General features: G+C 38.3%; 1 protein-coding gene across 3 annotated transcripts in view; it reads left to right on the top strand.

Moving 5' to 3' along the window:
• The first annotated feature begins 131 nt into the window (after positions 1-131).
• Positions 132-12922, top strand: part of bsnb (bassoon (presynaptic cytomatrix protein) b) — a 59746-nt gene continuing 46955 nt past the window's right edge. For all 3 annotated transcript variants that reach the window (XM_067503311.1, XM_067503310.1, XM_067503309.1), the window contains exons 1-2: positions 132-1205; positions 6864-7254. In XM_067503311.1, coding sequence (XP_067359412.1) covers positions 1027-1205; positions 6864-7254 — 570 coding nt within the window. In that variant the 5' untranslated portion in view covers positions 132-1026. The remainder of the gene's footprint in view (positions 1206-6863; positions 7255-12922) is intronic.

Raw genomic sequence — 12922 nt, 5'->3', positions numbered from 1 at the left:
TTTTTTTGTAAAATATAATTTGCCAGATTAGATAAGATAATGAACTTCTGATGAACAAAACCCTCAGCTTTGACATGACTTTCTGATCCTGTTTTGGATTTTATTTTACATTTCTTCAGGCATTAGTGTAGTGACCTGATGTCATTGGCTCTGACAGAGTAGCAAAGTACACATGGTGGCCTATATAGCAATTAGAGCTAAAAGAAATCCCCCAGCCACATATCTTCAGTGGAGCAGATGTTTGAATTAAATAAACCCATGCTTTAGAGTTGTGTCACTAATGTTTGCCGATTGGTTTACTGGCTTCCTAATAATATTGTATCTCAGTGACTGTGTAAAACTCTATAGACATCAGTTTTCAATGGTGACATAGTCTGAAATGTTTTATTCTTTTATATTTAGATGAGTAGCCCAACAACAATTAATGAGAATTTGATACATTATGTCTGGATTATTCTCATGGTCAATAAACATTATTTGTGTTTATTTACTGGTTTAGTTTGTTCTATACATTGTTATTAAAAATAGTTAAACATCCTCACAACTTTTCTAATATCTGGCCACCTTAAGTACCCCAAATTATTAGTTTAAAATCACAGAAGCTTAAGAAAAAGCAGTTTTTACAATTGAGAGGCTTGAGATGGTATATAGAATGTTTAAAATTACTGAATGGTGTAATTTGTCATGAAATATTTGGCGACTTTGCATTATTATTTGGCAACCTATCAGACGAAGTTCTATGAAGGCTCCAGTCAGGGGGTCCAGTCGTGGGTTACCGGGATCAGAAATGTTTGTGTGATGGCTTGAGATGCCGAGTGTCGTGAATGCGCACGTAGGAGCTTCTCAAGTTCCCACCCATTGCGTCAGCGCGTTCCCTCGTCTTCTCCGTCAGTGCGCGTGCTCCGTGCGGGATGCTGAATTGTAGGTGATGATGGCGGAAGGGGAGAAGCGCTGAGTTTCATCTGAGTTTTTACCACAGCTGTAGAACCATCTACATCACCGTTTCTCGACACCTATCCCGAGGCAATGGGGAACGAAGCCAGTATGGAAGGGGAGGGACAGGCGGGACAGCCCGGCCCCGCCGTCCCTGCAGCAGGGACTCCGGCTTCCATTTCAGCACCACCGGATTCTGGACAGCTCATCAAGCCCAGCAATGGAGCGCCAGCCGGAGGAAGTGGGGCTGGACCCGGGCCGGGGATTAACAGGTAGCCGCGATAGCTAGGACGCTTCTCCGCCAAACAGTGGAGAGAAAGCAGGGAGGCTCCACGGCAGCGTGGCGTGTTCCGTACATCTGTACGGCGGGCAGCGTAGATATAAGATCAACCGACTGCCTGGAGATAACGTTAGACCTGAATGGGCGCTTAATTATTTATTTCAATATCCTTGTCAACACAATTCACCACCCCCTTTTGAGACCCAGTTTTGCTTTTTTTTTTTTTTTTTGGCAGCACCACCCATTAGTCATCACCAATTTGGGTCGAATTCCAATTTACAATGCAACGCTGTCGATGTAGAATCAATAAATGCAGCTTTCAGACGGTTCATCTCCGCCCGTTTTCATGGTGTCTGTCCCCAGGCATCACTAGCCAAGTCTGATGAATGAAAGAACGACATTTTTCCCCTCACAGCGAGGCAGCGCCAAGTAAATAGGAATACTTATAATAACGGATCTCAGAAATATTACCATAGCTCCAGCTGATGAATATGTAGAAATGTAAACCAGCAAGTGCACTATATCTCACGTTGAAGGGCTCAGTCTCTTCCATCACAGGTTGATTTCCTGAACATGCTTCGACGTGAATACCAGTAAATACAGAGTCATTCTGAGAAAACACCTTCCTCCTGGTGTGGAGACGTCTGTGCTAAATGACCGTGCTACCGTCATTGTAAGCACAGGACCATAACGCACATGTCATAACTGTCTCGCTTATCAAATCTATGTTAGAATAAATATGCAGCTAGTGGAAATTGGTTTTCGGCTGCACGTGAAAAGGTCATTTCTTCTGGAAGAGTGGTGTTGCATCCCTTCACAAGAAATCCAGACGCTGAGCCCAGACGCATTAATAACATTATGACAGACTTACATGAGAACTGAAGCAACTGTTTTGGCCATTGTTGGCTTGTACTAAGGGAATGTACACTGATGAAGTGTTGAAATGCCTTTTCCAGAATACGTCTCAGATCACTGGTGTGTAATCACATGTAGCCTGTAGGTCTGTATTTTCTCCCTTTCTCTCTCTAACTGTGTGTGTGTGTGCGTGTGTGGGAGGGATTACCCTTCCAACAAGATCTGATATTGCCTTAATTACACAGTTCAACAGTTGTAGAGCTCAGTAGGCACATGCAGAGGCACAGCTGCATCTTAGATTTGCCACACCTGTCTTTCTTCACTTACCATCCAAACAGATTTATAGGTTTCTCCATTGTACATTTCTTTCCTCCCACAATTCAATTTTAATCATGTTGTCTTTTGTCATAGAGATATTGCTTTATTTCTGCTATTAAATGGAGTGATTACGTGTGTTGTGCAAATAATCTGTCATAGACCTTTAACAATGTTAGTTATTGTCACAGCACTGCTTCTGTTTGGAGAAACCCCTCTCTCATCATTCTGTACAATGAGCTTGGCTTAAAAGCTCATAGCTTTCATGTAGCCTCATGGTTCTTTAATATCTTGATTATTCACCCTAAGGTGTCTCATAAAGTGATGGTGAGAGCTGAGAGACCTAAAACAAAGACAGAGAGATGATGACAGAAGGGAAGAGAGAGAGAGTGCACTTCACATAGCTGATTAAAATGCTTTTCTTAAGATTGTGGAAACACAATTAGAGATTTGCATTAAGATATTGTTCCACAAAAAAAACAGTGAGAGTGTTGATGCAATGAAGAAACTACTGGTACATTGTGTAGACTAAATAATTACAATGAGTTGCAGATTTCTTGTTAGCCCATTTGGAACTCCATGAAGCTAAAGTTGTCGTCCTATGTTTATGCACAAGGCACCACAGTGGTTATTGAGCCCTATGTGCCGCAGCTATATTCTTGTGCCAATGTTTTCTATTTTATAGCCGAGTAAACGATGATGTGTACTACCTTCATCACATAATATCACATGTTGTCAAATGCTAATAGAGAGCTATTGTCCATAAAACCCAGGAAAACATGTCATGCTGTAAGACACAGAGTTCACACACTCAGTCCTCATTATTAATTTACCCTCAGCAATAAAAGGAGTATACATGAAATGGCATACCAAATGATTATCACAGCAAATCAGTTCTTGTTATTTATACTATAACATACAGAATTGAGAGAGTGAGTACCATTGGATGTTGTTGAACAGATATTACACTGAAATAGCTGGAATATTGGCCCACAGTGACTTGAATATTTTTCAGCCTCTCGTTGAGTTATAAGAGCTGCTAATCAACCCTCAATTTCTTTTTTCAAATTTATGTGTTGGAACATCATATTGATTAGTTAAATGATTTAAATGCATTGGCAATATCTGTAAGTAACAAACAGGAGCTATGATGTACTCACCTGGATAACAGTCAGTCACCAAACGAAATGCACTTGTGTGCTCTCTGTGCTCATTGTTGTATCAACACTTGGGACTTTGATGTAGTCTACTTCATGTGACAACCATTCTCCTATGTGACACATTGCAAATTGGAGATTTCAAATTTCAGTGCTATAACTTCTGCACTTTTATTTGACCCACATAAGAGGGAATATATTGTTTCTACAGTAAGGTCCCTCTTAGCTGTGTCTCGGCGGCTCATCAGTTATTTATTGAAGGTTTGCCAAGTCTGTCCAATGCTAAATGATGCAACGTCAGCAAATTGCAGAACTAAGAAGTGCCAAGGCCATCAACTTCTATCAGAGAGACTGTAGTAATTAGTTTAGTACATTTTGTAACAGTCTTGATTTGGTTCTGTTTGTCAGAGCTTCTGACACTAGTTTGGCTAATTGAAAAAAACAACTGCATTAGTTGGTTGTTTGAGTCCATTTCATTTTGTGTGAACGGAGTGCGGAGTAGTTATTTGCTGTTTGGCTCCAGAAAGTTGACAGTGTTACCCAGAGAATGGTGGTATTAATTATAAAGGAGGAGGCATTATTCATAAATTACTTGAATACATGTAATGTTGCCTTTGCTCCACTTAGTATGGTTAGTAAGTTCTTAAAAACACAACAAACCTGTTTAACAAGATGTCTCACAGCTGTAGCATGAACAATATAATACATATAATAATAATTATAATGAATCAACTATTATAGAATTAAAGGTATTTCTTTCTGGGAAAAAAGAAACAAACTAAGTGTATTTCTGCATTCATGTTTAGACACGTTTTTCTATGTTTACTCCTCTATCTCAGCCATCATCGGGTAAGAGGCAGGATACACCCTGGACAGGTTCCAGTCCATCTCAGGGTCACAGAGAGACATACACAGACAAACAACCATGGAGGGAACCAGAGTACCCGGGAGGAAACCAATGCAATCACAAGGAAAACATGCAAACTCCAGACAGAAAGGCTAGGGCCAGCCAGGGTGCAAACTTCTTGGCTGTGAGTCAGCAGCGATAACCACTCCACCACCGTGCTGCCCCCATCCTAAACATGCATTTGGCAACGGTTTCTTTTATGCTTTGACCTTCAAATATTACTAAAATGGACCCTACAAAGATAGGTTTCACTCAGAAGTATTACTCTGTCCAAGTATTTCCAATGGAGAGAGGTATAAATCAATAAAAAAAAAAACATATAGTATCTCCATTATTTTTTTTATTGATTTATCTAATCTGGCTAAAATTATGTTCTCATCTCTCAGATAATTTCTCCTATACATTAGGGGTCACATTTAGAAAGTCAGATGTCAGTATCACATGAAAATGCACATTTTTTTGTGATATGGCTACTTGCTAGTTATTACCTGTTTACTTTGAATTTCATTCATTGTTCAGTAAATCATTTAAAATTAATGTGTTAGAAATTTGTACCAACCATTCATTTGATTCATCCAGTGGTGATTGTTACTGTCCACTAAATATGGTCTGACTGCACCTCTTCAATTCATATAAAAACCAAAGTGTAGAAATGAAAGGTCGAGCATTTTAAAGTGTGTATGCTGACTATTTTGTTGCTTGAGAGCAGTAACTAAATCTTTACAGGTGCCAGTAGGTGGATTATGTTACCCTTAGACAGAACCAGGCTAGCTGTTTCCAGTCTTTGTGCTAAGCTGAGCTAACCAACTGCTGTCTCAGGCTAAAAATATTCTATTTCACGAATATGAGCTTGGTAATAATCTTATTAAATGTACAGCAAGTAAGTAGATAAGCCAATTTTTGTTGCCTACCTGTTTTTGTAAACAATCACACTGTATTGTGGCACTTTATTGAGGATCTGTAGGTAATTTACCCCTCTTTATGCTTCCTTATGATTGGAACCTTAACAGGGAGTTCCCATGATAAAAGATATGGAGCTTACAGACCTCTCACTTACCACATTGTGATAAAGCAAGCCTTTTGTCAAGCTTTAGACACAAAGCTACAAGTTGTTCTCAGTGGGCCGTGATGTTGATAGATGAGAATATCTAAAGAAATCTTTTGAAAAGGTGTCTTCTTTTGAGTCTCATTAAGCCATGCCCGAGGCTTTGCATAAATCACAAGAGACTCAACTTAGTTTTCAAGTGATAATTATTATGTAAAAGTATCCTCTATCTTGTGAGGATACTAGGTCGAATAATAATTTAGTTTTCTACTCAGTGTGTGTCTACGTTCTGCAGATTTAGCAAATCCTCAAAGTCCAGTTTAGACTCAGACAGAAGTGTTGTAGTTTAAAAATGGCAGTTTGAAAAATGCAGATTTTTCATAATGGGCACACTATGGTGAACATAGGAGTCCTGTGGAGAGTGGAACAAAGTTAGAATTGTGCAGCTGCTCAAATCATCTTCAGTGAGTCACAAATGCTATCATTCTCTATTTTAATTCCTTTTTCCTGCCTTTATTTCCACCCTTTTCTCAGTGTGGCTGGAGAGCTGCTACTGAGAATGTCTTTGAAGATGACGGGCATGACAAAACAAGGTCTAAGTTGTTATGACAGTGGAAATCACCTATTCCATTTAAACTATTGGCACTAATGCCTGAGGGACAGAATAAGCAAGGAACCGAAAGTTTACGATAGTCTTGCCTGATACACTACTTTGTTCTCCCCTAAACATATAACCGAGACCAGAACAGCTTCAAAAAGTGAAGAAAAGCTACGAGGACCATTTCCCAAAACGTGATAGAGGTACTACAAAATATTCAGCTTTTGCCTTAGTAATTAGAAATTAATAGTATAACATTTTAATAAGAAAACCTGAATTGTATCCCAGGTACAATATATACTTTGAAGCTACATTTTATATTTATAGTGAAGAAGTAAAGAAGAGTTGAGCAGAACACAAAAAACCCAACAATTGTGTATAGTGCACATAGAAACAAGTCATTTTCAGTTAGATGAAGAAATACAATAAGTTTTTTCTCCCCTTGAGCATGGTTAGCTTTTAATTAAATTGTCTGACTTTTAAATGGAATTGCATCAATGTATGAAGAATGGAAAGGTTATGATGACATCTATGAAATGAGCTGTGGGCTGAGGTAAATTTCCACTACATGTTTAATGAAAACAGGAATATGGTTTAAGTATTAAAATGTATTTTTTGTTAAATAATAAATGCAGTCAAATGTGGATTGAAAATGTGAAGACAAAAAGTCAAAGATTACAATTTTTAAATATAAAAATATTTAAAAACATTAGACCTCTAACTAGGGATCTAATGTACACCCTCTTCTATGTTCTTTTTACTTTCTATGCCAGAGCTCCTCCAACAGACCCAAAGCCTAAAGGGGGAGCCCAGAGCAGCCATGGGACAGGAGACAGGTTGGCCTCCCACGATACTCATCAGCATGCTGCTCCTCAAGGAGAGCAGGGCCAGGGTCATGTGGCCAGGAAAAGTCTGCAGGTGGATGTGGGTAGCAGCAGGGCAGGAAGGTCCCCTTCTGTGTCCCCGGACCGAGGCAGTGTTCCCACCTCCCCTTACTCTGTGCCTCAAATTGCACCCATGCCCAGCAGCAAATTATGCCCTGTCTGCAAAAGCACCGACCTGATGGGCACTGGAGATGACAAGCCAAACTTCAACACCTGCACACAGTGCCGTTCCATGGTGTGCAGCCAGTGCGGCTTTAACCCCAACCCTCACCTCACAGAGGTAGGCAAGTTTGCATGGATAATAACACAGCTGTACATATGACATTACAGTGTTTTTTTTAAAAATGATTCACTCAAGTTTAATAGTAGTTTAATCAACATCCAATCTGCTTTGTCACTATTGTCACCCCACCCAAGTTACAAACACTGTTGGCATCTGCCATGGTGCATTCACACACAAAATAAAAACATATAAAATAGTGCTAAAATATATTGTTAAATTGTTGTTAAATTCAGAAGTAGGCATTTATTGACTGTCTGAAGTCTAAAGGGAATAGAAGCAATGAGATGGCTGTGTAAAACTGACTGACTACTTTCTACTTTCACAAAACCTAAAAATTGTCCATACGTGTTAAAAGACAACCAGAAAATTATGCAAGGACCTTGTGATTTTGATCAGGCTATCAAATTTTGATTTAAAATATGTGTGCCTGAAGTTATTAGGCATATCATAATTTCCCTAGAGCTACTGTACAGCTACTATGCACACACACAATATATGAGATTGTGCTACACCATACAGATTCCAATTGATTCTAAAAGCCTTTAGTTTCTTATTTAAAATGTACTTTCTTCTCAAGAGTATAACAGCGCTACTCATTCATAACATTCATAGCAAGTGTTGGTGAAGTGATATTACATAACAATTGACATCTGCCTAATGAATACAGCGTCTTAAAGTATATCAAGAGTGATACAGAGACTGATTTACTTTCAGCAAGTGTGCATTTGAACATGTTCATCGTAGTGAGTGATTCAGGTGCTACAACGTTGTTTAATTTGTCCTGTGGTAATTATTTCTCATTGACATTTGTGAGTAATGTTAATGATGACTATTGTTATCAAACTGACTTTGAATAGCAGCCAGTATGTAAATTAGTTGCATGTTGGTCGGGAGCTGTGAACTTCTGGTTCCAACCATTGTTCCCCTTGATTGATGAAGAGTTTAATGAACTTGTGTACTCACGATCTTTCATCCCCATAGACCTGGTTATTGCACAACTCTTTGCTAAAGTTCCCATTAACATTTTAGTTGCTTCCTATTAGCTGTAATGAGTCACAGGCTCTTATAAGCAGCAAGGGCTACAATCTTTTACTGCTGATGTTACACAGTAAATATACATAATGCTTGAACAAAGCTTTACCTATCATTTCTGACAGGACGTAGTCTGCATCCAAATCCTGCCCAGAGCATTTCCAAACAAAACTTTTTTTAACACCACTGAACAGGGCAAAGGATGTTTCCCCATCATTCACATGCATCTAAACATTCATCACTTTTAACAGGTAGCTGAGAAAGCCTATTGCCTTCATCCTAAAATAAATCAGTTGCCTAATTTGAATTAGGTTATGCTTCACTGTTACTGTGAGTCAAGTGTGGCTGTGTCATCTGTCACAAAGTTTCACATCAACTCTAGTGAGTCATGTTGCAAATTGCAGCCAAGAAGCAATGTCAGCTAAGCTGGCCTACAGGCTATCAGAACTACTGTAGGCTGAATAAATAGGATATTGGGAGTAAATATTTGGATTTTGAACTATATACATGAATGTACTGACCAATGGGTGTGTGAAAGCTTGAGTGCAATTTGAGCTGGAAAGGAAACTGTGGGAGATGCAAGGAGTAGAAAGAAATGCGGGGACCAAAGTAGAGACAGACAGTAAAGAATAGATCATGGCAACACGTGAAGGAGAGCATGGCAGTAAAAAGAACTGCAGAGGTGGATGTGATGGGTATTTTTTAGGCTCAGCCTCGGTGAGCTTGTCAGATGCTGACAGGGAGAGAGACATGGAGGAAAAACGCTCAGCCACTGGAGACCTGAAGATTTACCCCTTTTAAAGTACTTAGCATGGATTGAGCTTTTACTTCACGGCAGCATATCTAGCTCAGCCGTATCACTCATCAAAGAAACTGATGATGGCCATGGCTTGGCTTTCAAGGTGATGGTAATGCTGAAGACAGCAATGACTGGAATCACGATTACAGTAATGGTGAGGACAGACAAAAAGATAGCCATGTCAAGGACGTTGAAGTGAAAGGCCCGGTAAGCAGGAAGATAAATTGTTGTATTAGTAGAGGAACAGCTATGTAAAGAAAAAAAAAACAAAAATGGATTTCATCATGACACAAATCCTACAGAGGTTTTGACCTTTTTGTAATGAAGTGATGACAGACTTTCAGGATTTTGTAGGATTATAATACTCAGTTTCATTTATGTATCTGGTTTATTGACAGAAAAAAAATCACCTGTGGCATTTTCTCATAAAAACACTCATTTATTCTAGTTCCAGCATTAGTCTCTTGATGACAACATGAGCTAAGTCAGTTCATGCTCTGCTGTGTAAGAGATATGTCTGTTTACAAATAGTTTACAGACACTGATTGAACTGTCCCAGTTCATAGGGATAAAATGAGCAAAATCTGTTGAGGAAGAGGATTTTGCCTCAAATTACAGAAAGATGGCAGTGCTGATTACAGTGTTGATAAGACTGAGTCCATATTTGGATATTTTAAATTGTCTTATCATCACAAAGTCCCAAATGGTATCTCAAGGCCAGAATCTTAGGGCATTTTTAAAAAATGTTTACCATCAAGCTGCTTATCTGTCATACATCTCATAAAGACAATTCTTGTTCATGTTTCATTTAAGAGATGATAATAATTGTTAAAATGTGAGTTAGAGCTGTCATAACCAACCTCTTGATGGGAATGTAAATTGAAGAGACATAAACAGTGTAAAACAAAAAGGTGTTATATACCACAGTCTATTACAGGGCTGTCAGTTAAGTTGATGAGATGAGATTCATTTATGTCGGCTGAGAGTAGAGATGTGCAGGCCCTCATATATGTGAGCTTGTTTGTACGAGTGCACATGTCATCACTTTAGGATTTCGATAACACCAAGATACACAGTAAGTAAAGAAACGGGTATTTCATTGAAAAGGTTATAAAAGGCAGAAGATGAAATTGATGAAAGGGTGAAATTGAGACAGAGACAGACAAGAACGTCAAAGACAGACTCGGAGAGAGAGAATAAAACAACAGAGAGCAAGAGCTTTGAGAAATAGTGAAAGTACCACAGACACTCCTACACCCACCCAACAAACAGTTCTCTCCCACCATCATACAGGGGAACATCTGCTTTATAATTGGTCCAATTTCTATTTATAGATCCTACCCTCCTTCTGTCTGCAATGATAGCCTGGCCCTAAGAAGCCACGGCCAAAAGTAAAAGGGAGAGAGAGCTGTGGTAGCAGAAGAAGACAGAACAGGAGAGAAAAGCATAATCATAAATTAACCATAATAGAGTGTTCATACCAACACTATGCAACACTACCGTGATTCAGCTCCAAGCTCTGCACTACAAAATTCAAAATATAGAACCCACTCAAAAAGTAATTCTAGGGCACTTTTGAAAGCAGAACCTTTATTTATGCAGTTTTCTGTGCTGCTCTGTGATAAAAGCATCCACATTGTCAAAACACTCTGGAGATGGATTTGAAAATTTCTTTGAGCAAGTCATGAAATGGCGACTTTTTAACACTTTTGTTTGAAGAGTGCCTTGAAAATGTTTCCTTTTGTTTTAACCAACAATCCCACAAGCTGTGGAACATTTTTAACAAATGCTCCCACACAAAAGACTCTCAAAAGAACACTCTCTATGTTTCCTCCTCCCCGTTCAAAATATATCAGGTGGGTGGCCACAGCTGACAGTTGCTAGATAGATAGATTGAGCAATCCCACCAAAAACAGTGGCTTCTATTTTAGGTAGTTTTTCATCAGAATATATGTTTTCATAAATGTGTTGATATTTGTAATTTAATGCTGCAATACCTAATCATTTTATATATAACAAAATATTATATAACTACTTATATAATAATAGGGTAGCTTGTAATAAGGAATCCACATAAATCATCACCTGGCTCTACAGTTCCCCTCAGAACACTTCAGCTGATGATTTTGGTTTCATTACCTGGAGCTTTAATGTTTTGATCCAGTTCTCACGTTGCATGCAGCTATTCTGAGCAAAGGCTATGATAAACCCCTGCCCCAAACAGCAGAAAGACAAAATTACCAACTACCAGGAGAATGTGGTGTAAAATTTAGCAGCTAATAAGCTTGACAGTTCCCTCATGTGCTGGGAGACCAAAACAGAGCTAAAAGAAGAACACTCCAGCCCAGATGGCCCAAAACTGAACTCCAAATACTTAACCTGTGTTTTTCTGTAGCTGCTGTATTTTTAAACAGCAGCAATAGAAAACGGTTTGCTTGAACGTTAAAAAATTTTACATATTCAATTATTATAAAGATCATATGTTAATGTTATGCTTGCAGCTTGTTTTACTGCATTCAAATTTTCCAAAAATCTGTTATTGCTGCTTTCAGTTTCTTCTTTACCAGTACTTAGAACTCCTTGAATTGTATATACATATTGTTTGTCCAAGTGATAACTGTTAGATTCTGACATTATCCGTGATGCGATTTTTCTTGTATGAAGAACAAATTGTAGCTAAATGAAAAATAAACAATGTAAAATAAAATGATGCACTCATATCAGTGAAGGATAAGTCCATTATACCTCAAGGGAGCCAAGGCCCAGTTCGCAATCCTTTCAAATTAATTTAAAAATTTAGCATATCAGATAATATATAATATAACATGTAATTTGGTTTTGAACCTCTCATTGCAACTTCACAAAAAAGTTAAACATTTTCATAATTGAAAATACCATTTTAGCGTAGATCTTTAATTGGGAAGGTTTAGAAAAAAATTCTTTGGGATTGGATGAGCACAAGTCCATTATACCTCAGCATCTGTCATACTTCTTTTTTCTCCACCTTTTTCTCTCTAAATTTTTCTTACAATGGAAAGGAATGGCTGTCTCTCAGTAGTTGATGTGTCTGTCCTTATGCCTAGCACATGCTGGGAATTGGTGAAGAAAATGAACAAGTTGCACCAAAATGTAATCATTTTTAATTAAACTTCCATGTTTAATCATTTTGTTTTATCATTTTGTTTATGAGGGCAGTTGCTAGTTATCTAAGGTGTTGCAGAGAGAAATGAACAGTTAAATTATTTGTGAGGACAAAGTGAGCACAGTTTTAATCAATCTAAACAAGAAAGTAGTGTGTGTGTATGTGTGTGTCTGCCATTTTGTGGTTCAGCAATTGAGTCTGTACCACGTTAGAATTTTTTGAAAATTTTACCTATGGCACATTTGATACAGTCTGTAAAGTATATATTAAATAACTATAATGTAATGATATTGGTACAACATATAGTTTAGATAAAAAAATTTTTTATCTGTAAACTCTGAAAGCATGCAGTATCTCAGTCTGACCCTTTACATGGCATACATAAATTTGGACCATAAATGTACATAGACAACTTACATAGACAAAGGCCGTGTTTGTTTAGGTGACAGTGTTTCACACAGTGCACTGGGCAGTATTCACACTCTGGGACTTTAAACAGCATGAACTGGGTCAGGAATCCAGCTGAGACACTAAATGCTGAATTTTGCATATACCAAAATATTTTGCAGTGAGAACTGCCAGGACCTAAATCTGGGACACTGTTTTAATTATTGCCCCATAACTCACTGCAATTAAAGTCCCAGCTCACCATAGTCATTTGGGCAATAGTCTCCAGCAAGGGGTAACAGGAT

This window comes from Channa argus, chromosome 5 (assembly GCF_033026475.1).
Source record: "Channa argus isolate prfri chromosome 5, Channa argus male v1.0, whole genome shotgun sequence".
Classification (NCBI taxonomy): Eukaryota; Metazoa; Chordata; class Actinopteri; order Anabantiformes; family Channidae; genus Channa; species Channa argus.
Note: the sequence above shows the minus strand (reverse complement) of the source record. Positions and strands in the feature narration are given on the sequence as shown.